Below are 26,200 nucleotides of genomic sequence, written 5' to 3' on the forward strand. Positions count from 1 at the left end.
AAAAACAAAAGAAAAAGAAAAAAGAAAAGAAAACTACCCCAAATTTCAGACCCAGCTTTAGCTCACTAAGGATTTGGGGGCCACTTTCCTAGGCTCCAGCCCAAGGCCAGCAGGACTAAGGAATCCAGGAATTGATATGTATGTGTGTTAGGGGCAGAGGGCAGCACTTTACTCTCAAGGTGAGGAAGCAGACAGGACCAAACCCTCCTTCACACTCTCCCACCACCCTCTGCTGATGGGTACCTCCCTCCCTGGTCAGCTCCTCTGTCCCACAGAGCACTGGTCACTGCAGGGAGAGCTGACATGGATCCTCCCAAACCACCCCACAGCCGGCCAGGCTGCGGCATCCCAGTGTGTGCCAGCCTCCTCTTCCCAGGAGAGTTAAGACACCAACCACAACATAAAAGTCACATAAAAGCCTCCTCCACTTGCCAAATAAAAAAGACAAAACCAAACTGGACACAACACAAATCAAGGAGAGACATACACAATGTGAGGGGCCGAGGCCCCCGCAGGTCTCTGGCTTCCCGGCATGGTACATTCTTGTGTAATTCAGGAACAGAGGCACTAGGGCCCCTCTGGGGAGTAGGAGTAAAAAAATAAGGAGATTATAGTCTCCCTGTGGGTCCCAAGCAGGGCAGGGGCAGACGCAATCTCTCACAGTTTTTTCTTGTTTTTGGTTCTACATCTGGTCCCCAACTGGGGCTGGCTCCCCGTGCCTCAGCCTCTGCTCTGCCCTTGGGTCTGCTCCCTCTAGCTCCCCAGCTGATGGAAGGGCCTGCAGCTGGGAACGGATGTCCCAGCCATGTGTGGTGGGACCAGCAGGACAGAGTCTACCGGGGGGACAGGAGGCAAGGAGTGAGGACCAGCAGTTCCGAGACACTGTTCCCTCAGTGACTGGCCAGCCCCGAGTGCTCTGGTCACTGGCACAGGGCATCCATCTTCGGCCTTCAGCCCTTGAGAGGCTTGTCGGCACCGCCACTGGGGCTACTGGCACTGTCACTCTTTTTCCTGCGCAGGCTCTCAATCCAGCTAGAGCTGGAGCGGGTGGTGAAGCTGGAGAGCGCGAGGGAGCTCAGCCGCATGTTCTTGCCAGACATGATGAGCTCCCCGAAGCCCTCCTGGTGGGAGAAGGCATAGCCGGAGCGCCGGGAGCCCGTGCGGCCAACCCGCCGCATGCAGCGGTGCTGGGCTTTCTGCTTCTTCCTCACCAGCTGCGTGTAGCGGACCTGCAGAGGGGCACAGGGAAGAGCCCTCTGTCATCGTGGAGGTGTCAGACATCGCCAAGGAGAAGGGACCCACAGCACCCAGGACCAGGCTGACGCAGAGGCCTCCGCGGCCAGCTGCACACGGTGTCTGTCCCCAGGAAGAGCAGATAAGCACCAACACACTGAGCAGCCACACGGCCCCACAGAGCCCCCCAGGGTTCACACGAGGCCTTTCGGGCCATCCCATCTCTGCCTCCCACAGCAGGTAGCCCAGCTTCTCACCGTGTCAGAGAGATCCGGCTTCAGGTTGAGCCTGAGGAATCTAAAGGCAACCACGGGCATGATGCAGACGACCGTGGTAAGCACGATGGTCAGCCACACCGTGGGCTGGGCCAAGGTGTTCTGGGCATTCCCTGGGGATGGAGAGGAGTTGGTGGCCTTGGGAGTCACAAGGCGGACGTTCCCCATTCCCATTTCTGGCAGCTCCACTTCCCCACTCTCAAAGCCTAAGTCACCTCTGGCTTCCCGCTTCTCCAGGCTCACCCTCCAAATGTAGATCTCCAAATTTAGTTCCAAACTCCCTCAGAGCTCCAGACCTGCTGCTTCAATTGCCAGACTTGACATGTCTGTTGAACATCTACCAGGCATCTCGAATTTCCCGTGGCCCAAACTCAACTATTGTTTCCTTCCCCCAAATCTGATCCGGGTCTTTCTCAGCTCAGGAAATGCCACAACGCATTCAGTTGCTCCAACTAAAAACCCCGCGATGGATCTTGATTCATTTCTTTTTAAAATTTTGTTTTGTTTTGATTCATTTTTCTCTCTTCTTTGGAGCCCACATTCAATCTGTTGGTTCCATTTTCAAAACATCTCTGGAATCCCACGGCCTTTTACTCTATTCTAAGCCCTCATCAGGCTCTCACCTAACTAGTCTCCCATTTCCACCCTTGCCCCCTACGCTTTATAATCCACAAAACTGTAAGAGTGGCCCTTTAAAAACATTGTAAGCTTATGGTATCTCTCTGCTCAAAACCCTCCAATGGCTTCCTCTCACATTTAGATTAATATTAAAAATTCAAAGTTTTTAATATTTTAATAAACCCATAAGGGCTTAAATAATCCAGAATGATTCCACACCCCCACCCTCCAACTCATTTCCTCCCCAGCTCCCCAGCTCCACGTGCAGAAGACCTCCTCCCAGGCCCGGGCTGAAGGCCTTTGTATATATTGCTGTTTCCTCTTTTTGGATTGATGGTTCCCAGAGAGCCACATGGCAGGCTCCTTTTCCCTTTATTCAGATTTCTCTGTGCCAGCTGGGCGCGGTGGCTCACACCTGTAATCCCAGCACTTTGGGAGGCCGAGGTGGGTGGATCGCTTGAGGTCAGGAGTTTAAGACCAGCCTGGCCAAAATGGTGAAACCCCATCTCTACTAAAAATATAAAAATGAGCCAGGCGTGGTGGCAGGTACCTGTAATCTCAGCTACTTGGGAGGCTGAAGCAGAAGAATCACTTGAACCCAGGAGGCAGAGGTTGCAATGAGCCAAGATCATGCCACTGCATTCCAGCCTGGGCGACAGAGTGAGACTGTCTCAAAAAAAAAAAAAAAGTATCTGTACCAATGTCCCTTCCACAAGAGGTCTTTGCTAACAATGCTTGTCACTCTCTAGCCCACTTGATGTTTCTTAAAGGACTTATTAGTTCCAGACATTATATCTGTTCATGTATAAATTATCTGTCTCTCTCATATATAAAATCCAGGAGGGCAACCGCTTCCACCTGTTGGTTAATTGCTGCCCCCCCCCGGGCATTCAGAATAACGGGTCACATACTAGGTGCTATAAAATGCTTGTGTGGGCTGGGCACGGTGGCTCACACCTGTAATCCCAGCACTTTGGGAGGCCGAGGCAGGCGGATCATGAGGTCAGGAAATTGAGATCATCCTGGCTAACACGGTGAAACTCCACCTCTACTAAAAATACAAAAATTAGCCAGGTTAGCCAGGCATGGTGGTGGGCGCCTATAGTCTCAGCTACTCGGGAGACTGAGGCAGGAGAATCGCTTGAGACTGGGAGGCGGAATTTGCAGTGAGCAGAGATCGCGCCACTGCATTCCAGCCTGGGCAACAGAGCGAGACTGTCTCAAAAAAAAAAAAAAAAAATTGCTCGTGTGATAAATGAACAAACAGATCTGAAGCAAATGCCAAGATCTGTAAATACTTCCTTCACTTCATACCTCCCACCTCTTTGCCACCCACCACGGCCACTGTGGCACCAATTCTGAACCAGTTTGCACTGGTCACTCTGGTAACTTCCTTGCTGGACGTCAACACCAGCTTCATCTTTCTCAAGCAGTCTTTTGATGCTGCTCCCTCCTCTTCCTCTAAATAAATGAATCAAGACTCCCAGCAAGTTGGATGCAATCCTGACAGCCTGGCGTTCTGACACCTCAAATGCTCCACCTTTCCAGCCTCTCCCCCACTGCTTCTCAATGAGCATTCTTGCCCATTCTACCTGGAGCAGTCTCCATTCCCTACAAACACCTCCAGCTCTCCAACTTGGAATCTGACTCCCCAGTCCTGCCTCCACTCACAGCAGCCCCCTCTCTGGAACTGTCCCTGGCTAACTCAACAAAAGCAACTCTACTGACCGTGAAGCCTGGCCTTCCATGGTCTGGCAGGGCTGTTCTTCACTTTCATGGATATGGAAGCTCTTTGGGGGCAAGGCCTGGGTCAGATATAACTTGATATTCCCTCAGCACCTCACTGAATACTTGGCACATAAGAAATGTTGAAATGTGCAGATTGGCTGACCGTCCTGTTAGTCCGGAAAAGCTGTGATTCCTCACTGATTCAAGGAGGCCACGGGGACTTACCCACGAACCGGAACTGGTTGGGAAACATGTCGAAGAGCCCATTGCTGTGCATGGCAAAGAGGATGGCAAAGTAAACAGCAAGGCTGCCCCAGATGAAGAAGTGGTTGATGGCCGTCCAGTAGCCTGTGTCCAGCCCAATCTGCAGAAAGTAGGCATAATCAGGCAGGTGCACCCCCTAAAAACCCCTTCACCCAGAAACAGAACTGTGGTGCCCACGGCAGCCCCAGGGACAGAAGGCTCACTCCTTCCAGAGAAGAGGGGAGTTCCTGGACGGCCTCATACCTGCACGCTAACCACAATGACCAGGGATGTGGCCACAGTGACTGCAAAGGACTGGTAGTCAGCCAGCTGGGTGCCATCATCCCGGGTGGCATCGGCAAACACCCCGTAGGGAATGAAGAACATGAGCACGGAGGTGTAGATGCCCTGGGCGATGCAGATGAAGAACTCCCGCTTGTTGAAGAGAAGGTTCAGCTGGCCCGGCTCATACAGCTTAGGGTACTCCATGCTCCGCTGCTCAGGGACATCCTGTGTGGGAGGACCATGTAGCATAGGGGGCCTCAGAGGTTGCCATTTTGACTCCACAAGGCCAAGGGCAGACTCTGTCCCTGCCTCCTTCTTTCCAAAGTCTTTGGCAGCTAGAACCAACCTCAAGCCAGGTACCCCCAGTCTAACTTAGTTCAGCAACCCAAGAGAGTTCTAGATCAGCTGCAACCAGGAGGGAGAACCAGTCACACCTTCCCCAGCTGAAAGAACTGCCTTCCCAGTGGCCACAGACAATGGGCACAAGTGTCACACCTGTCTATGTGACTCCTTCAAGCAGTGACCTTCCCCGCATCCCATCTGATCATCAAACTCCCCCATACCTGATCAAAGACCCCCATAGCCAGGACTGGCAGGGAGGTGTACACGATGTTATACAGGGTGATGAAATACTGGTCATAGACGGTCTGGAAGAGAACAGGGAGCAAGGGAGCACGCAACCTTTCTTTGCTACACATCAGGCACAGGAAGACAGCTGATGTCACATACAGAGAACCCAAAGAAATTTTCTCAGGCTCCTTCTCTCCTCCTTTAATAAGCATTTTTAAAAAGTATGTACCAGAAAATAGCTAGGCCCTGGGGGACTGAGTGATAAACAAGACAGATAGAACCTCTGCACTCAGGTTAACAGATTTGCACTACAGTGGACCGGGAACACTTATTACCTGGGCTGAGAAGCCGCAGAAGAAGCCAAACCAGAAGTGGACCATGGTGAAAGCAAAGTTTTTGTAGAAGAAATAGCAAAGAAACTTGCACATTCGCAGGTAGGACCAGCGCCCATGCACCAGCAAAAGGCGCTGCAGGAACTTGAACTGGGAGAAGGAGTAGTCGGAGGCCAAGACAGCCTGGATCCCTTCCTGCCCACTGATGCCTACACCAATGTGAGCCGCTGCAGAGACAAGAGATGACAAGAGGGTGAAGATGGCCACCGGCCACACACTTTAGAGCCTACCAAGTTACAACCCCCTTCCCATCATTCTTCTGCAGTCCAGAGACCCCAGTGGGCCCCTCCCCAGCCTCAAGCCCGACCTACACACCTGCATAGCCCACACTCACTTTTGATCATGCTGACATCATTGGCTCCGTCTCCAATGGCAAGCGTCACAGCCTTCTTGTACTTCTTGACCAGTTCTACCACCTGGGCCTTCTGCAAGGGGGTCACCCGGCAGCAGATGACAGCTTTGCAGGCACATGCTGTCTCCAGAAACTCCAGCTCCATGTCCGCCTCCAGTGCGTGGGCCTGGAGCACAGAGAAACCTGAGAAAGCCAGTCTTTCCAGGAGACACCTGGGAGTCTCAGCTCCTCCCAGTCCCCTTTGAGACCAGAGTCTTCTCTGAAGTCAGGGGAAATTAAAACAAGATATAAAAGCCCTGGACAGAAGTGCTCCCTGAAAAGACACTGCCCAAGCTAAGGACAGCGATGCCTACCAGGCTGTGACCATTGATGACCAGGGCGTACTCCCCAGCAACGGCCTCCAGGACAGAAGTTAGCTTGGAAGAAGAAAGCTTCTCCTGGTAGGTGAAGCCATTGCCTACGGAGCGGGATGAATCCATCATCTTCTCCCGGGCTTTCCTGTCGAGGCGGAAATGATATGCTTGTGGTCTTTCAGGACGGCAGTGGGGAGCAGGGATTCAAGCCTAAACAGGGTCCAGAAACCCCCGCCTGAGCCCTGAGCACAATGCAGAGCACCGCCTCCCTCAGGCTTCTTGTTTACCTGAGCTCCTCCCGCACCTCCAGGACAGTATGGCCAGTGACTATGAACACCTCGGTCATGTCGTCCGTCAGCATCTTGCAGGAATAGCCGATGTTCACAGCCGTCTCTACCAAGAGAGAACGCAGGAGCTACGGACAGGCACCCAACAAGGTCAGCACACTCGTCTGCCTGATGTCCTCGGCTCCATGCAAGGGTCCAACAGGGCTACTGTCAGTTGCAACTGCCTCTGCCCTGCTGGGCTCTCACCTTGCTTGTCTCCGGTTAGCACCCAAATCTTGATGTTGGCCAGTGTCAGGAGGGCAATGGTCTCTGGAACCCCTTGCTGAAGCTTGTCCTCAATGGCCGTTGCACCCAGCAGCTGAAAATACCACAAGGATTCCTGGCACAAGAGTCGCAGGCATGAGCCCTCCGTGCCCACCCCTGGCCTGTCCCACAGCCCGTACCATCATGTTGTTCTCAACCTCCTCGTAGATGCTAGCCAGCCTGTCCTCCCGGCTGTCCTGGGCCAGGCTGGCCTGGAGGCGTCGCTCAGCCCACTCCTCATAGTACTCTTCATCCAGATCCTTGTAGGCCAGCACCAGGGTCCTCAGCCCTTCCCCTGCGTACTCCTGGAGGCAGAGTGGAAAGGCACACCTGGGTAAGTCTGGAGAGCTAAGGGACAGCATGAGGGCGACAATGAATAATCCTGCACTGTAGACTGGGCGTGTGCCACATTCCACAGTTAGGGACCCTCACCACACACACACAAAGAGGTAACTATGGGAGCTGGCTGATGTGTTAACGTGTCTGACCGTAGTAATTACTTCACTACATATACACACCCAAACATCACTTTGTAGACCTTACATTTACACAATAAAACATACAAGCCGCCTCCCCCACACTAAGAGTAGAACCCCCAGGCTGGCCCTCCTCTCCTCACACCCACATTAAGGTGGTCCGTGGTGGTGCTGAGCAGCTCTTGAGTGGAGTGGTGCAGTCTGTCCAGCAGGATAGTGTCAGCCCCTTTGCAGTAGAGTCGGATCTTCCCCTCTGGATTCCGCACTATGAATGGGGCAGGTAGAGAGAGTGCCAGAGAAATTCAGACAGGCAACCTAAACACATCAAGAGTCACCTGGCACACTTCACCCATTCCAGGCCTTAATGCCGCCCCCAAACGCCCCAGCACCCTAGTCCTGGCCTCACCTATGACTGACATCCGCTTGCGGATATTGTTGAAGTCCAGGATGGCCAGCAGCTGGTAGGTGATGGCTGTGCCCATCTCATGGACAGTGATCGTCTTGGGGGTGCGAGAGCGGAAAACAAAACCAAAGTTCCTGGCTGCAGTGACCAGGGCCCCCTCATCTGGGGACTGAGCTTTGTAGTACAGCTCTCCTGGGTGGGGAGGAAGAATACACGTGATATAAGTGGCCTCTCTCAGCCATGTGCCCCGCCCAGGAAGCCCCAGCCCAGCCACATTGCAGAGGAGAGCAGAGCCCAAGGGCAGAGTCAGGTCGGAAGAGTGCGAGCCGGCTCCTCAGCCCACCTTCGTTCTTTTCTTCTGACATGACAGTATGACACAGGGAAAGGAGGCGGAAGAACTCATGTGTGTGGGGGTCCCCGATCTTGACAGCCTCCAGGAGGCTGGGGTCCCAAAATAAGAACTTCTTGTCAGCCAGAGGATTGAAGGAGAAGTCGACAGGTTCAGGCCTCTGGAACACGTAAGAAAGCTCTTAGGAAAGGCTGGGGTGCCAGGCTGCATCCCGGGAAAGTGTTCATCCCTGCCCTCCCAAGTCTTAGTAGGCTCTTGTCCACGGTGGACCTCAAAATTTCCAATTCTGTCATCACCAGTTCTGCCTTAAAACACCCATTTCTCCAAGCAGCTTCCATCTCCTATCCAGACAACACATCACTCCTGACTACACTAACTGTTACTGGCCAGGCACCCTGTTTCACTGGCACATAGAATTAGGGAGACTGAATCTTACCTCTCCCAATTCAGCTTTGTGTCCCAGGACATCAAACACATCACCTACATACAGCCAGGGCAGAAAAAGAAGCAATGTCAGAGCCAGAGAACTCCAGAGCACGGAAAACACCTCCAACACAGAATCCCCACAGCCACTGAGCCCCTCAACCCTAATCGCTGAGCAGCTGTCACAGTGTGAGTCACTCAGTCACACTACTGACCTTGCGGGATAGGAGACAGCAGGCACCCTAGACCCTAGAACCCCAAGGCCTGGCCATGAAAGAGCCCCGGCACCCACTGCTCACCATCCCTGTCTCCACCCTAGGTGGCACTCCCCTTAGGGCAGCTGCAATTCCACACCTCCCAGGCCTCCTTGCACCCATTAGACCTGTGCAGCAGACAAGGCTCAGACACTGACTGAAAGGCATCGGTCAGTACAGAAAGCAGTTACAAGAGGGGTCCACACTCTGCATAAAAGTCAGCCCCACATGCTGCCCCAGGCCATCCCAGCAGCACAGCCACAGGCCACTAAGGCAGGGCCACACTGGGAAGTCCAACCACAGCCACATTCCACAGACTCACAAGGACCCTGAGCAGCAACAGGGGAGAGTGCAGCAGGGTTCTGCCTGGCCAGGATGCCCAGAGGCCAGTGTCTCACTTCAAACAGCCATGGAGCTCCCTAATTCCTGGAGCTGAGACCAGGATCAGGGCATCAGGGGAGGACTCTCAGAATCTAATTTTTTTTTTTTTGAGATAGAGTTTCACTCTTGTCGCCCAGGCTGGAGTACAATGGCACAAACTCGGCTCACTGCAACCTCCACCTCCTGGGTTCAAGCAATTCTCCTGCCTCAGCCCCCCAAGTAGCTGGACTTACAGGCACCTGCCACCATGCCCAGCTAATTTTTGTATTTTTAGTAGAGACTGGGTTTCACCGTGTTGGCCAGAATGGTCTCGAACTCTTGACCTCAGGTGATCCACCCGCCTCAGCCTCCCAAAGTGCTGGGATTACAGGCGTGAGCCACTGCGCCCAGCCAGGATCTGCTTCCTGACATGGGACACAGAATGGACCTCTTCTTTGTGTGTGAATTTTTCTCAAGAGACGGGGCCTCACTCTGTCATACAGGCTGGAGTGCAGTAAAAGGATCATGGCTCACTGTAGCCTTGACCTCCCAGGCTCAAGTGATCCTCCCACCTCAGCCTCTTGAGTCACTGGCTAGCTGAGACCACAGGTGCCACCACACCTGGCTAATTTTTAAATTTTTTGTAGGGATGGGGTCTCACTATGTTGCCCAGGCTGGTCTTGCACTCCTGAGCTCAAGCAGTACTCCCACCTCAGCCTCCCAAAGTGCTGTGACTACAGGCATGAGCCACTGTGCCTGGCCAGGATGGACCCTTTCAAGGCCCCTCAGACCCAACTAGGAAGGAAGAAAAAAACAATGTTAAGGAAACTGTGGGGCCCCAGTTCCACTGTCCTTCCAGGCGAGGTGCAAGCGTCCAGTCCCCAGTGGTGCCACCATACCGTAGCTGCGGCCATTGATGGAGCACTTGTTGAAAACCATAATGTTCTGAGTGAGGGTGCCCGTCTTGTCGGAGAAGATGTACTCCACCTGGCCCAGCTCCTCGTTTAGAGTGGTGGTGCGGGCTTCTGCAGGCGTCCGCTTCTTCATGCAGAACATCTTCTTATCCCAGTTGATGAAGTAGCTGTGGCCCAAACGGATAACCTCCACACTGCACAGGGGACAAGAGGTGAAGCTTGGGTCGGGAAGGGGAGGAGGTGCCCCACCCGCACGGGCCTTCGCTGCAGGCCCTCCACCTGGGGAGAGACGAGAACGGAGAAGACACCTGGGCACAGAAACCTGGGTGGGAAAGGGCAAGGAGAGCCTGAAGGTGGAGACGGCTGCACACAGCCAGCAGAGGAATGCCCCGACCCGACCCTCCTGACGCTCTCCAGACAAGAAGGGGCAAAGGGCCTGGGTGGGCAGGACAGACAGCAAAGGAGGAGAAGGGGCTGTAGACAAGGCACTCGGCCAGTTCTTACCTCAGTACTAATAATACAGAAACCATGCAGAGAAAAACAAGTGAAAGTGCCAGAGGGAGGGGAGAGAAAAAAGAGAGAGAAATAATGAGGGTGCTGTGCATGCCACAGCAATGCAGACGCCACCTCAAAGAGGGGCCGCACCAGGGAGGGGAAATGGAGTAGGCTTGAAGCCCACTCCTCACTGTCCCAGCACAGGCAGGTGCACTCCTTCCACCCTGGGCTCGCAGCGCTACATCCCTGATTCTGAACAGGGGGCAGGGCTGAGGTGCTGACTCCAGACAGAGAGGGCCCTAGGCATCTGCAGAACACCGCCACTTCACAACAGCACAGCGCTCTGTGGTGGTGGTTGTTAGATCATTTGTTTTTTGAGCTAGGGTCTCTGTCACCCAAGCTGGAGTGCAGTAGCATAATCATAGCTCACTGTAGCCTCAAACTCCTGGGCTCAAGCAATCCTCCCACCTCAGCCTCCCCAGTAGCTGGGACTACAGGTGCACGCCACCACACCTGGCTAATTTTCATTTTTTATAGAGATGGATCTCGCTGTGTTGCTCATGCTGGTGTTGAATTCCTGAACTCAAGAGATCCTCCCACCTTCACCTCCCAAAGTGCTGGGATTACAGGCGACAGCCACTGTGCCTGGCCAATATAGTGCCTTTAACATCTCCAGGTCTGTTCATATCCTCTTCTTTGCTAATCATATGCACTGTTAGCATTTCCAGAAAGGGCCATGTTTAGGTCCAGTGCAGCCAAGCAATGGGGCCATATCCGGAGCTCTGCTTCCCACCTGACTAAGGCTCCTATCAGGATCCCATTACCAGGCAAATGGGAATGTCTTCACATTCCGAAGAGCCTTCTCCTCACGCAGCTCTCCAACCCCCTCTCAGTCTCCCCCAAACATACACACTGTGACCTGATGAGACTCAGAAAGAAAACTGTTTTAGCTGCTCCAAGGGCTTCAAGTGAACTGAGATACAAAACACAGATAGCAAAAGCCCATAGGTGGGAAAACAAAATTAGGTTGTAAGCAAAAAGGCATTTAAATAGTAATACAGAAGGGAGTGGTAACAGTCACGACGAACAGGCTACCACCCAATAACTGTACAGTCATTTAAGTTTAAAATGTTATCTTCTAAGCCAGTATCTTATATCAAGACATCCTATCAAAAGGTGAGACAAGTACTCCTGTTCCTGTTTCACACGGGAAAACTGAGATCAAGTGAGGCCCTGAGTGACTGTGGATTTTCCTGAGGTCACATGGCCACTGAGGAGACAGGACTAAACCCAGAACCTTCTGACTCTCCTTTTCACACCCTGGAAAAGCCTAAACTGTATTCCCTCAGCAGAGAAATGCTATATCTTCTATTTATTATCACCAGCAGTTAAGATTGGAGGCTGGGAACGAGTTGAGGGCTATTTGGGGAATCTGTATGAACAAAAGATGGGAGACAGGACAAGTTTTCAGCACCTCCATAAAACATTTCCTTAAAAATGTCACAGGTTCCCTTATCTCAAGGGCAAGACACTAAGCAAGAAAGTTCCTTTCCCCTGGCCGTTCTTCCTGCCTCCTCTTTCTCCTCCTCCCCTTCATTCTCACTGGCCTGTCCCTGCTAACATTCTCTTTACCTCAAACATCCTAGATGTCGCCTTGATCCTATTCATGCTGTACACCACTGCCAGTCAACACTTCCTAAAGCATTCTTTAGATTTTTTTTAGAATGCTTTTTTTTTCTTTTTGTGGGGGAGGGGCTCCAGTGAAAACCGGAAAACCTGCTAGGGAAATTCTAAAAGAGCTGTGACACTTGGAATGCATTTTTACAATATAGAATACATTCTTTTCACTTCCTTCAAAAACTTTTGTTTGTTTGTTTGCTTTATTTTGATTTTTGAGACAGAGTTTCGCTCTTGTTGCCCAGGCTGGACTGCAGGGGTGAAATCTTGGCTCACTGCTACCTCCACCTTCTGGTTTCAAGCGATTCTCCTGCCTCAGCCTCCCGAGTAGCTGGGATTACAGGCACCTGCCACCACACCTGGCTGATTTTTGTATTTTAAGTAGAGACAGGGTTTCACCATGTTGGCCAGGATGGTCTCGAATTCCTGACCTCATGATCTGCCCACCTTGGCCTCCCAAAGTGCTGGGATTACAGGCGTGAGCCACTGTGCTTGGTCTCTTTAATAACTTTTAATGGTTAGTAAGTACAAAGTCCACAGGCAAAGATTCAAAAGCCTCCACAATCAGTAGCAAGCTATGTTTCCAGCTCTCGCTCTTGGCCCAAGACCCTGGCCAACTATTTCCACAGGCCATTCCCAGGCTCCCATCTCCACACCTACGCTTCCAGCCCTCTCCTCCCCTCCTCCTCTCCTTTGCGGCTCCACCTTCACCCAGCCCAATCACCACTCAAAGCCCAGAGCAAATGCCATCTCTCCCTCCCTGCCTACCTGCTTAGGGAGTGACACCCTCCCAGCCCCCGGCACCCTGTGCCTCCCACATGGTATCTCAGTCTGACACTGTCTAGATCTCCCCTCCTCGACCCATCCATCTGCTGCTGCTGAAGGCAGAGGTCACCTAATACATCTCTGTATCCCCTTGCTGCACACAGAAGACTCTAGGTCGAGTTCTACAGCACTGGTCCCTATTTTGTTTTATAATGTGTTTAGATTTTCCTTCCTTTACTAGATGTAAGCACCTAGAAGGAAGGAGATCCATTCCTAATTCATCTTTTATGTGTGATGGCACCTAGCACACTTCTTTGTACACAGGAGGCATGTAATAAACAGGTGCTGAATAAATCAATATTTTTTTTTCTCTAATACAGTTCCAAGTACCAGGAAACTGTGGTAAAAAGTTTGCTCTGCCCACAAAGATAAACAGATAACATCAAATGTTTACGGTACAGGAAGAAGAGGACTTCAAGTTACTTCTCAAGGACTTCATCTTCATAGAAAAGAAAAGTTCTATGGGACCACCTGACTCCCCGGAGAAACCCCAGGGCAGAGAAGGCACATACCTGACGTACAGTGAAATGGGCACAACGGTGTTGAGGATGATGATGTAGGACCAGAAGGAGAGGAAGCCAGAGAAGAAGGCACTGTCCACTGCCTCATCCCACGGCAGGTAGACCTGGAAGCGCATCCCCACCTCGTGCTCCCAGATGGCATTGCCAATGGCCAGGATCACCCCCATGCAAACCAGGAATCCAAAAATCTGGGGAGGAATGAGAAACACAGGTGAGGCTGACATGTAGGAAGCCCTCAAAACCAAGTGCATCTGTGATGTACTCATCCCTTGAGCCCTCAAAAGCTCAGATGCTCTAGTGCAAGCTTGTCCGACCCGTGGTCTCTGGGCCACATGTGGCCCAACACAGATTCATAAGCTTTCTTAAAACCCTATGAGGCCGGGCGCGGTGGCTCAAGCCTGTAATCCCAGCACTTTGGGAGGCCGAGACGGGCGGATCACGAGGTCAGGAGATCGAGACCATCCTGGCTAACACGGTGAAACCCCGTCTCTACTAAAAAATACAAAAAACTAGCCGGGCGAGGTGGCGGGCGCCTGTAGTCCCAGCTACTCAGGAGGCTGAGACAGGAGAATGGCCCGAACCCGGGAGGCGGAGCTTGCAGTGAGCTGAGATCCGGCCACTGCACTCCAGCCTGGGCGACAGAGCGAGACTCCGTCTCAAAAAAAAAAAAAAAAAAAAAAAAAAAACCCTATGAGAGGCCAGGCGCGGTGGCTCACGCCTGTAATCCCAGCACTTTGGGAGGCGGAGGCGGGCGGATCATGAGGTCAGATCGAGACCATCCTGGCTAACACGGTGAAACCCCGTCTCTACTAAAAATACAAAAAAATTAGCCGGGCATGGTGGTGGGCGCCTATAGTCCCAGCTACTCGGGAGGCTGAGGCAGGAGAATGGCGTGAACCCGGGAGGCGGAGCTCGCGGTGAGCCAAGATTGCGCCACTGCACTCCAGCCTGGGTGACAGAGCGAGACTTCGTCTCAAAAAAACCAAAAACAACAACAACAACAAAAAAAACCTGTGAGATTTTGGTAACAGCTGAATGTTAAAAGAAAAATAATTTTAAAAAACCAAAAAAAAAAAAAAACGATTATGGGCTGGGCGCAGTGGCTCATGCCTGTAATCCCAGCACTTTGGGAGGCTGAGGCGGATGGATCACCTGAGGTCAGGAGTTTGAGACCAGCCTGGCCAACATGGTGAAACTCCATCCCTACTAAAAATACAAAAGAATTAGCCAGGCCTGGTGGCACTTGCCTGTAGTCCCAGCTACTCAGGAGTCCAAGCCATGAGAATTGCTTGAACCCGAGAGGCAGAGGTTGCAGTGAGTCAAGATCACACCACTGCACCCCAGCCTGGGCAACAAAGCAAGACCCTGTCTCAAAAAACAAACAAACAAACAAAGGCCAAGTGCGGTGACTCACGCCTTTGGGAGGCCAAGGCGGGCAGATCATGAGGTCAGGAGTTCAATACCAGTCTGGCCAACATGGTGAAACCCCATCTCTCATCTCTACTAAAAATACAAAAAATTAGCCAGGTATGGTGGCGGGAACCTGTAATCCCAGCTACTAGGGAGGCTGAGGCAGGAGAATCACGTGAACCCAAGAGGCAGAGGTTGCAGTGAGCCGAGATCATGACATTGCACTACACTCCAGCCTGGTGACAGAGTAAGACTCCGTCTCAATAAATAAATAATTAAATAAATAAATAGTTATTTTTTGCAATTATTTTTTTCTAAGCTCATCAGCTATTGTTAGTGTTAGTGTATTTTATGTGTGGCCCAAGACAATTCTTCTTCCAATGTAGCCCAGGGAGGTCAAAATATTGGAAACCCCTGCTCTAGTGGAAAAAGCTCAGAATTGGTGACAGGTTCTAGTCTGTCACCAATTATCACGTGGCCTTCTGTCTGACCATTATTTCATCTATATGATGAAGAAACTGAAATAGTTGATTAGCTCCCGGTCTGGCACCTTGAAACCTTCCAGAGTCCTCAAAGTTGGTAAGAGTGGGTATGAGCTACTTTTAACATACCACAAAACTTACTGTAAATCATCTATTCACCTGGGCTAGGCCTCCACAAGCCAACAAAAATGCCAAGCCACAATAATGTTCACTATCTCACATAGATTGCCTTTTTTTTTTTTTTTTTTTTTTGGGACGGAGTCTCGCTCTGTAGCCCAGGCTGGAGTGCAGTGGCCGGATCTCAGCTCACTGCAAGCTCCGCCTCCTGGGTTCGGGCCATTCTCCTGTCTCAGCCTCCTGAGTAGCTGGGACTACAGGCGCCCGCCACCTCGCCCGGCTAGTTTTTTGTATTTTTTAGTAGAGACGGGGTTTTACCGTGTTAGCCAGGATGGTCTCGATCTCCTGACCTCGTAATCCACCTGTCTCGGCCTCCCAAAGTGCTGGGATTACAGGCTTGAGCCACCGCGCCCGGCCAAGATTGCCTTTTTTAAAAAAAACTTGGGAAACAAACTATACCTTCATAAACGTAGATTTCTCTTTTTTTGAAACAGGGTCCTGCTTTGTTGCCCAGGCTGGAGTGCAGTGGCATGATCCTAGCTCAATGCAGCCTCAATCTCCCGGGAAAGCAATCCCCCCACCTCAGCCTCCAGACTAACTGGGACCACAGGTGCATGCTACCAAACCTGGCTAATTTTTCAATTTTTTGTAGAGATAGGGTCTCACTATGGTATCCATGCTGGTCTCGAACTCCTAGGCTCAAATGATCCTCCCACCTTGGCCTCCCAAAGTGCTGGGATTACATGTGTAAGCCACCACCCCGGTCTAGATTTCTTGATTAGTCAAAAATCTTATAAATTTTGGAGTCTCTGGAGAGACTGGTAAAAAACCAGACCACTGTCCAATTTCCTACATCTATTTCCAAAGCTGCCTCCACTGTTGAGGCTTTGAAACAAAATAGGAGATTGGTGCCCAATGACCACCAGGGGGCGACTGAAGCCCCCTATGTGATAGACAACCACGCCCAGCAGGCTGGGTTTCTGCACACCCTTTAAAGCCAGAGCGGAAACCAGCTCACCAGAGGCCGGCCCCAGCCTTTGCAAGCTGGCATGTAGGGGGCAGGCAGCAGACAGTCAGGGCGCAGGAAGGGGAGGAGAGCCCAACAAGGAGTTCAGATTTCTAGCTAAACAAGAGAAGGATTCAGGAATTGCCAAAAACCAAAACAGAAACTTTTCCTTTGGGATCCTTCGTTCTTAGAAGTTGGGGGGAAAAGACCCTGCCAACCTCTTCCAAATGGAAATTTTTCTTTTAATTCCCTCTCCATCCCCATGAAGGCCTCCTTGTCCCTGGCAAAAGCAAACAGAAGGTCACATGCTTTACAAAGTCATCATCAGAACTGGAATCAGAGAAGGGATGATTTGTTTTAGCTTTAAGTTGTTGATTCATGCACGTTCCTAAAGTTTTTTTAAATAACATCTTCCAACTAAAAGGAGCCTAAAATAAACACTGCCTTTGTGTAGCTGACCTGCTAGTGGCTTTAAAGCCAAATTTGAAGACTACTGCCCAAAGAAGAGAGAGGAAAGGAAAAGGAGCCACCCAGGGAGAAGCCGAGGGCAGGGGCAGGGACCAGATGTGGGGCGCCTTACCCAGAGCACCAGGGTATTCATTAGGCGATCAATACTCGTTCTTTTGAACTTTGTTCTGCCGCTGTTTTGCATCAACTTAGTGTCAGGACCTGGAAAAAAAATGGGAAGGACTGGGAAAGCCAAATAACACATCTGCCTCTGGGCTTCTGCCCTGATCCCCAGACTGCAGGACACCAAGAGGGAATAGAGACACTGGCTGGATAAAAGGCCTGTATACAGAGCTGGAGGTTTTTTACCTTAGGTATTCTCCCACCTCATCCCATACTCCTGAGGGAGGGCTGGCTGGGTCCCTCTTACCCTTCTTTCTTTGGATGCTAGGAGGCTCACCTGCAAAGATGACCAGCCCGAAGCACCACTCGGTGTTTCGCAGCACACAGCCCCGCAGCAGCATGTTCTGGTTGCTCAGGGGGAACTTGTTTTCCTTCCAGTAGAGGGTTCCGCTGAATTTGTCCAGTTTGTTGTTGGGAGGTTCACAGATCACTTCACCTGAACAGGAGACAAAAATTCCACTGCTCAAGGTCCAGTCTACAGCCTGACCACAAGACAATAAAACAAAGAGAAAATGCACTGAGGGAAGAGGATGCAAGAACAAGGGCCCATCCACACCCTGCTGGTGGGAGTGTGAGCTGATGCAGCTCTTCAGGAAAATAATGAAGCAGGCCAGGCACGGTAGCTCAGGCCTGTAATCTCAGCACTCTGGGAGGCCAAGATGGGCAGATCATTTGAGGTCAGGAGTTCGACACCAGCCTGGCCAGCATGGCGAAACCCTGTCTCTACTAAAAATGCAAAAATTAGCCAGGCGTGGTGGCGGGCACCTGTAATTCTAGCTAATCAGGAGGCTGAGGTACGAGAATCGCTTGAACCTGGGAGGCAGAGGTTGCAGTGAGCCAAGATTGCACGACTGCACTCCAGTCTGGGCAACAGAGTGTTTCAAAAAAAAAAGCAGCAGCATGACCTAATATTTGTTTGTACAAACATGTATGAAAAGTGTGGATGAACACACACTGTCAGTGTGGCTATCTGAGCAGGGTAGAAGAAGAAGGAAGAGCTATTTTCTTTTTTTTTTTTTTTTGCTTTTTTTTGAGACAGAGTCTTGCTGTGTTGCCCAGGCTGGAGTGCAGTGGCATGATCTCAGCTCACTGCAACCTCCACTTCCTTAGTTCAAGCAACTCTCATGCCTCAGCCTCTCGAGTGGCTGGGACAACAGATGCACGCCACGCCACCTGGCTAATTTTTCTATGTTTTTTTTTTTTTCTTTTTGAGATGGAGTTTCGTTCTTGTCACCCAGGCTGGAGTGCAGTGGCACGATGTCGGCTCACTGCAACCTCCACCTCCCAGGTTCAAGCAATTCACCCGCCTCAGCCTCCCAAATAGTTCGGATTACAGGCACACGCCACCACACCCAGCTAATAATTTTTGTATTTTTAATAGAGACAGGGTTTCACCATGTTGACCAGACTGGTCTCGAACTCCTGGTCTCAAGAAATCTGCCCGCCTCGGCCTCCCAAAGTGTTGGGATTACAGGCGTGAGCCATGGTACTGATCTTCATTCACTTTTTCTTATACACTTTGTATGGTTTGTCTTATAAGGGACATATATTATTATTCCAAGCTAATAAGCAAAAAGAATATGCTGAATTTCTCTCAACATGCATAGCAAGTGGGGAGCTATCAGCCACAAAGTTCCCTTGAAATAATTATCAACTCACAATCAAGAGGGAGCCAAATGACATTACCAACATTCCCCTCCCCAAAACAGTCCAGGAAGTTGCATAACAACAACAAAAAGTCCAAATGAAAAGGTATAATTTAACGCCCCCAAGCAAAACCCAACGCCCCTCCTCTACCTTCAGGCTGCTCCCCCAAAATTACTCACCATCAAACTTGGCAAGCTTACTGATGTCTCCCAATTCTGAGGTGACTGGAATCGCCTGACGTACTTTCATGTTGGTCTCACTAGAAGGACAGTATCCCTGAGTCCCCGATCCCTCCTCATCCTCTAAGTATTTTTTTTTCATAGATGGGGTCTTGCTCTGCTGCCCAGGCTGGAGTGCAGTGGCACAATCATAGCTCACTAAGGCCTCGAACTCCTGGGCTCAAACGATCCTCCCGCCTCAGCCTCCCAAGTGGCTGGGATTACAGGCGTTAAAACCACCATACCCAGCTAATTTTTAAAATTATTTATTTTTTTTTATTTATTTATTGTGTGTGTGTGTGTGTGTGTGTGTGTGTGTGTGTGTGTGTGTGTGTAGAGACGAGGTCTCACCATCTTGCCCAGGCTGATCTCAAACTCCTGGCCTCAAGCAATCCTCCCACATTGGCCTCCCAAAGTGCTAGGATTTACAGGAGTGAGTCACCATACCCACCTTTCCCCATCCTCTAAATTCTACCTGGTGACACCTAAGCATGGTGTATAACTGCTTAGCCCCGCAAATACCGGCCAAATAACACTTTGCACATCCCATCCAAAGCTCTTCTTACCCTAATTTTTCCAAATTCAGACAGAGCCCAGGCCTGAGAACCTCATTCAAAGACAATCTTTTTACCTCCAAAGAGACAGAAGGAGAGGGCTGACACTGAGCATGCCACTTACCCATCAAGTTCTGCTGTCTCTATGTAACACAGCCCATGGGGCTCACTGCTGGAAAGGAGGAGGAGATCCGCCTAGAGAGAAAAACTAATGAGAAGTCCAAATATGCAAACCTCCACCCCCAGTGGGCTGTGATGGTGGCTCCTTCATCCAAGCATTCTCGGTTTGCTTAGTTCCAGATGCATAAATGGCTAGTCCCAGGCATATCAGCATGACACAGAAGCCTCTGATGTGAGAAAGTTTCCTGCCATGGGTGTTTACGAGGCAACAGTAAATCAGGAAAGATTCATCCCTTTTTGACAAAGAAGAGGAAGAACCCTACCAGCCTAGAGGGGTACCCTGTCCCTTACCGCCACAAACTGGTTATTTTCTAGCTTGATAATATCACCAACACAGACATTCATCCACTGCTCCTGCTGGAGGCTGAGGCAACAAGAAGACAGTGAAGAGGCTGTCAGGAGCTAAAGAGGTTCCTAGGGGACCCCCTTCCTCCCCAGAGCTCTTGTCTCCAACAGGCACTCACATTCCATTGATCAGCACCTGAGACTGGCGGTTATTCACCTGGTTATCACTCTTGTGGCGGAACTGAAAAGAAGAAAACTGTGAAAGGTAAGACACTTTCCCTCGCTTCGAAGGAATTCGTTAATCAGTAGAACTCAGAGCATGCTGGGTAACACCTCATATATACCCCATCACAAACCAATTCACTCCCTGACTCCCCCTCCCCACCCTCAGCAAAAAGACATCAGAGATCTAGCCGGACCGGGTAAGGGATGTCAAAGTCACCAAGAAATTGTGCTGGGTGAAGGTGGCTGTGAGTTGGGGGTGGGGGTTGGAGTAGGGGTGGGTGACTGGGACAAAACAGAGGAATGAAACCAACTCACATAGTCATCAGTGGCATCTTTAACAGCTGTGATGGTGAGGACAAGAACCAAAGGCACAATGGTGGTGAACCAGGACAGGGAAGAGATCTGTGGGATCAACTGAAAAAAAAAAAAAAGAGAAGTATGCCTCTGAGGCCCCATCTGATGCCTTCACTCCCTTTCCTCTTCCTTGGCTTTATTAAGTTTGGGGAGCTGCAAAAAATCTACTGTGGGTCACCTACCTGCAGAATAAGGAGAAACAGGAAGTAAGTGTTGGCAACTTCCTGGAACTGCTCAAAGAGGTTGACAGGCAGGAAGGTGAGAATATTGTACTTGGAGGTCTTGATGCAGTTACTCTATGGCAGTAGGAGAGAAGATAATGAGCAGCCTCCAGCCCCAACCCAGAACCAGACTGAGGCTGCCTCCCCCATCTTTATACTTCCCCAGACCTCTACCCCAAAAGCCAGCAAACACAGGTGTGGGAGTGGGAAAGGGGAGGAGAGATGGGAGTCTCAAGGGGGTCAATGTATTCTGCTTCACTGACAGGTGAAGGCATGAAAAATTCAGCACCGTAGCAGATTGAGAGTGGCCGAGGAGCTTGCCTTCCCCTCCCCCAACCACTCTTCCCAGGTAGCCCTCAGTCCCAAGGGTAGGTTGTCCTTGCCCCTTTCCCCTCTCCAAACAGAGACAGGGAACGGGTGGTCTAGAGTCACTTACCGCATACTGGAATTTCTCATTGTATTCTCGGTCATTAGCCCGCGCCCTCCTTTCTTCTTCTGCAACAAAATGATGCTGCAGTCAGGAGGAGCAAATTGAGCTCTGGACCAACACTTTGTGGGGGTTCCCTGTTTTTTTCCACAGAACATCATTTTAAGGAATTAGCTCCACAACTGAGGGGGGACATCAAATTCTTCCCTCCAGTCCACCTCTCACCAGCAGCCTGACCACACGGCTCTCCAGGTTACATTCACAGGATAGGGTATGTTCTCTTTTCCTCACCACCAACCTTCACAGTCTTCCACTGGGAGCACCCAGTTTGTCTCCCCCACCCCCACTGCAGAGGAATCTTAACCACTGACAGTCCTGGGATTCCCCAGCCCCCTTTGCTGCTATTATTAATGCATATATCGTCATAATCAAGGAGTAGCGCTGAAAACGTAAAGTTTCCTTCCCCCTGGGGACCACTGCAGATCTAGTAGCAGTACTGCTGTCTCCCTAATTTGGAGGGTTGGGTAGGTGGCAAGAAGGAGGCTCACTGTGCCCTGGAGCTGCTCTGCGGCAGCATCCCAGCCCCACGTGCAGTCCCCCCTACAGGAGCCTCTGCTTGTCACATGTCACCAGCAGCTGCTTCTGACTGGCCCACAATGACATCATCTTATTTCAAAGCTCATCTTCAAGTAGAAAAGTGGGAGGGGGGGCGTTTCAGGGATATAGGTCATGCAGACTGAGATAGAGATGGAGGTGGGAGGAATGAAATGTAATGGAAACAGCTGCGCTCTAACTGGACTTTCCTTGTACCATCTGCACGCATTTCCCTTTAAAGGGCTCATTTGTCACTCAGTTAGTGACACCCGTCTAGGTAAACCTATCCCAAACCTTTGCAGGTCTGGGACTGCAGGCACCAAATTCATGTCCCAGAGTAAGGAGCTGTTCTATAATAGATTCCCCAGCCCATCTCCCTGGAGGTCACCATGACCTCATGCTGCAAAAAGGGGTAACTTGGTGGCAGCAAACCTAATTCCTTAAACCTGTCCAGGAGCCAAAGACAGCATTCCAGAACCCTTTCTACACACCCCAGGACCCCTGCAGAGCACACTGCAGTAACAAAACCCCAGGCCACAGTGCCCCCTGCCTACCAAGCCACTTCACTCCCATAAACTTCCCTAGAGGGGCTCCCTTGGGCTGAGTCCCCTGCGCAATCACCAAAGACCATGCAAAGGAAGAAGGTAGGGACTGGATCCTTCGGAGCCAGGATCTCTGGGTCTGGAAAGAGGATCAGGGGAGGTAGGGGAAGGCTGGGGACAAATGAATGTAGGGATTGGAGTGGGGAAATAATGGGTGCGGGAGAGCTGCCAGGTGCTGCCTCCAGTTACCTGTCCCCCAGGAGGGCTTCTTTCGGCTCCAAGAGGGAGGCGCCTGGGCCCGGGCCCACTTCTCGGGCATCTCCTTGGGGACCGTCATGATCCCGGTGTGAGTGGGGGCGGGCAGACCGTCTATACGTCCTTGGCCTTAGCGGCATCGACCGGGCGGCCCCCCGGGGAGGTGCAGGAGCCACGGCCGCTCAGAGGGAAGCCCCGGCTGTCGGGCACGCGCCCCACCCGCAGCCCTGGCCATCCTCCCGGCCGTCGGCGCTCGGGGACACCGCGAGCTCAGCTGCGCCGCCGCCGCCGCCCCCCATTCCCCCTGGCGGATGCCAGCGTGCGCTGAGTGGCCCCGGACACGCCGAGCACGCCTAGGGCTCCGCCCCCGCCCGCTCCCCGACTGCAGGAGCCGCAGCCTGCCAACGCGCCGCGTAGGCGAAAGCTCGCGCGCGAGCCCCGCCTCCCCTCCCACCCCCGGGCCCGGCCAATGCGGGGGCCCGGCCAATGCGGGTGAGCGGACTGCCGGCGTTGTTGGGGGCAACCGCTTTCACGCACACACACCCCCGCCCGCGGAAAAACCGGAAGGACTGGTAGATGAAAAAATGAGGGGAGCAGGGAGGGGGTGAGAGGACCAAGCAGAGATGAGAACACAGCTCCCTGGGCCAGAGAGCAGGAGCTGCAGGTGCCCCACGATAAGACTGCAGGTGTTTCGGGGCGTAGGTGCCCAGCGCCGTCCTGGCACATAACCCAGCTTTGGGATCAAGCGGAAGAATTCGGTTTCCTAGGTTCCCCCTAAGCTTGGTAGAGACTGCTGTAAGCTACCCTCCCTCAGACCCATACCAGTTGTCCCTTTTCCTTTTGCTCCCTGAGCCATAACAACACCCACTCTTGATGGTTCCCGGGATCTCCCCTCCTTGCCTGTCTTACCTGGGGGGCGCTTTTTTGCACACAGTGCCATCTCACCCAGCAAGGTCCCAGCAATCCCATGGGAGACCCTGCAAGCAGTGACAGACGAATGAGGTCAGGAAACTGAGGGTAACCCTTCCCTCCCCTCATGAGACCTCTTTTGAAGACCCTCTTCTCCAGCTCTGACCCTGCCCCTCCCCCAGCCTCCTCTTCCCAGTCTCTCCTCTTACTGCCATGATGGGTCTCTGGGAAAGAGGGGACTTCCCCCACCACCTCCCATCATGCCCCTCCCTTGGGTGACATGGGGGACTGATACTTTACAGAAGCCCATGCCTGTAGGGAAAGGAGAAGAGGCCAGATATTGAAAAAAGGGGCAGAGCTCTCAAGGTATCCATCCCAGGGACAATGGAGGTTCTCATGTGTTCTGGTGGCAATGAGTAGTGCTTGTGCTTACTAGAAAGCAGTTTCCCCAAAGGGTGGGGTGGAGGGAACATAAGCCAGGAAACACCTGGCAGGGCATCAGGAAATAGGGTGGGCAGGCTCCACCCTTCTCGAAAGGCTTATAAGTTCCCTGCCATCCCCACCCCCCATTACTAGGGCTTCCATCATCACCTCCTCCAGGGGAGCTCCCATTAGAGGCATGGCCCTCACTCTCTGCACAGTCCCCAAACAGCTTCCCTTCAGCCTGGGTCAGCCACCCTTCTGGGCTGCCAGAGGGGTCTTCCCAACCCTGGTGGGGAGTTTGCCCCTCCCTCCATCCCACTCCAAGCCTAGTCCAGTCAGTATGGCACAGGATGCAGGTTCAGGGAGCACCAGTGAGACAGGCCTCTGCCTGCTTCCACCTTCCCATGTCCTTTCTTTCTCCCAAAAGGTTCAAGGCCTGGCCTTACAAGGCAGAGCCTCATCCTTACTCCCCAGCCTGGCCCAAAGGAAACTGCCAGCCAGTCACCTCCTCTTTCCTTTTCTGGGTGGAAGGCCTTTCACCTCCTCATCCTCTTTGGTTCCCTTTGCCTCTAGCCTACCAGGCATACCCCACCAGCCTGTCAGCCCCAAGAGATACTAATTGCCTGTCTGGCCAACCTCTGTAATTACAGACTCTGCCCATGGCCTAGTCACCCACACCAGTTCTCCCTGCGCTAGCTCAGATCCCGCCCTTACACCAGGTCAGGCAATCCTGAAAACCAGAAGTCCTTTTCATCCCTGACCTTCTCCAACTATGGCAGGCCAGGGTGCCTGGCTCAGGAAGAAAAACCTCATCCATATTTTAGAGATGCCAAGCCCTCCTCCAGGGCCCCCAGCCAGGGTCTCCACCCAGTCTGAGTATGAGTCACGGGAGGGTGGGGAGCACAGGGAGAGGTTAAAGGATGCAAGGGTGGACATCACAAGTTCTACGGGCAGCCCCGCCCTTGGGGAGGAAGGGATCAAGAAGCACTATCAGCCTAAAGATCTGAGTTTGAGTCCCATGAAAGAGTTAATGTAAGAGCTGCACACGCCGTCAGGAGTCAGGAGTCTGGATATGGACCAGGAAAGTTGTTTTACCTCTGAGACCCTGGGGAGACTGGAAGCAGGCTTGGCCCCAGACCTCATCCCCTCTGCGGGGGCCATCATTCCAAGGGGAAGGGAGGAGAAACCTGGGAACAGGGATCCCCTCTCACTTTTCCTTCTCAAAGTCTCACACAGCCTGGGTTTTTTCTGAGCAGGTCAGGCCCATCAGCCACGTTGCCCGGTCACCCAGCCCCAGCCCCCTCTCGGCCACATTTGGGATAAAAATAGCCAGCCCCGGCAAGCAGGCAATGCTCCATGGAGGAAAACAGCTCCTCCTATAGGTCCGATCCCTGCTCCCTTCCAAGCAAGAGCCCCAAAGGTTGGCCACTTCTTTCAGAGGAGGCTGGCAGGTCAGGGAAACAGGAGGAACTGGAACTCGAGACCCCCAGCTCACTGGCCACCAACACGAGCTCGGGCCACCTTCCCTCACCAAGGACAGAACTCAGGGCTCCCAGCACAGCTATAATGTCCCAGAGCTACCGCCCCTCCTGACACCCTCAGTTTTCCTCAGGCAGAGACCTCCACCTTACTGAGACAAAGCCTACCAGCCCAAACTCCCTTCTCCAGGCACCAAACCCTCGGGTCCCGGTTACTCCTCTCGCCCAACAACTCTCTGGGCGGGTCTCCCCTGGCCGAGACTGCACGAGCTTCTCCTTGGCACTCGCGCCGCTCTCCTGCTCTCCACGCGCCCCTTCGGCACCCCATCCTCCCATCCTGCACACACAGCCCCCCGCTCTACCCCGTCCCCGGGCACCCGACAGCCCCTCCTCTCCAGTCGGCAGCCACCTCCGTCCCGTCTGGACGCAGCTCCCGACTCTCTGCCCCTGGTGCTCCCCTGTCTACACCCGCTCCCGGGCCCCTCCAGCCCCGCGGCTGCGGCCGCATCTCCCTCTGCCCTCCCGGCCCCGCGCTCCCGGGCGCCCCCGCCTTGCCTCGCCTCGCCTCGCCTCACCTCAGCGCTCAGCGCTCGGCGCCCGCCCCGGCGGCCCCGTACTGCCCATGCCGGGGGCTGGGGCGGGGGGCGCTCGGCTCGGCTCCCCGCGGGCTCCCGCCCCCCCAGCTGCGGCCCCGCTCCACCGGGGCCTCGGCCCGCTACTTTGTGTCAGTTTCGGCCACGGCGGGGCGGAAGTGACGGAGCCGGCGGCGGGGATCGGGGGGCGGGAGGGGGTTTTGGGGAGGGGAGAAGGAGCGGGGAAGAGGGAGCAGCCATCTTTGTGCGGGGCAGGGGGAGGGTCTTAGCCCTTCCGAGGCTCGGCGTGGCCGGGCCGCGAACTCGCCACACGT

General features: G+C 52.7%; 1 protein-coding gene and 1 non-coding gene across 6 annotated transcripts; both read right to left on the reverse strand.

The window, feature by feature from the left end:
* Positions 1–407: 407 nt before the first annotated feature.
* ATP8B2 (ATPase phospholipid transporting 8B2) lies at positions 408–26,046 on the reverse strand. 5 transcript variants are annotated; one of them, XM_077945592.1, is made up of 28 exons: positions 25,869–26,046; positions 23,393–23,460; positions 21,102–21,160; positions 20,627–20,740; positions 20,406–20,504; positions 20,045–20,106; positions 19,872–19,944; positions 19,525–19,595; positions 18,808–18,887; positions 17,259–17,417; positions 16,932–17,020; positions 13,328–13,524; positions 9,804–10,012; positions 8,304–8,347; positions 7,862–8,027; positions 7,522–7,710; positions 7,265–7,380; positions 6,798–6,944; positions 6,583–6,715; positions 6,337–6,442; positions 6,050–6,194; positions 5,679–5,862; positions 5,288–5,511; positions 4,946–5,029; positions 4,362–4,607; positions 4,080–4,218; positions 1,491–1,621; positions 408–1,229 (listed from the first exon to the last, which is right to left on the reverse strand). In XM_077945592.1, exons 2-28 carry the CDS (start codon positions 23,421–23,423, stop codon positions 951–953), a joined length of 3,576 nt encoding a protein of 1,191 aa, XP_077801718.1. In that variant the 5' UTR covers positions 23,424–23,460; positions 25,869–26,046; the 3' UTR covers positions 408–950. The 5 variants fall into 5 exon arrangements, with proteins under 5 accessions (XP_077801718.1, XP_014966205.1, XP_077801710.1 ...); XM_015110719.3 differs by having other exon boundaries at positions 6,583–6,694; positions 6,780–6,944; XM_077945584.1 differs by lacking the exon at positions 25,869–26,046 and adding an exon at positions 23,705–23,822 and having other exon boundaries at positions 6,583–6,694; positions 6,780–6,944.
* On the reverse strand, positions 12,064–12,123 carry LOC114675012 (U7 small nuclear RNA). Its single transcript, XR_003726098.1, has one exon. It is a non-coding gene; the product is annotated as a U7 small nuclear RNA (small nuclear RNA).
* Positions 26,047–26,200: the final 154 nt, after the last annotated feature.

Source organism: Macaca mulatta, chromosome 1 (assembly GCF_049350105.2).
Source record: "Macaca mulatta isolate MMU2019108-1 chromosome 1, T2T-MMU8v2.0, whole genome shotgun sequence".
Taxonomy (NCBI): domain Eukaryota; kingdom Metazoa; phylum Chordata; class Mammalia; order Primates; family Cercopithecidae; genus Macaca; species Macaca mulatta.

Coding starts and splice junctions, on each gene's coding strand:
- ATP8B2 (XM_077945584.1), bottom strand. CDS start 23,790: ATGAGAACCTCCATTGTCCCTGGGATGGATACCTTGAGAGCTCTGCCC. Junction 19,596..19,871: donor AAAATAACCAGTTTGTGGCG/GTAAGGGACAGG, acceptor TTTTCTCTCTAG/GCGGATCTCCTCCTCCTTTC. Junction 6,443..6,582: donor GCTAACCGGAGACAAGCAAG/GTGAGAGCCCAG, acceptor CTCTCTTGGTAG/AGACGGCTGTGAACATCGGC.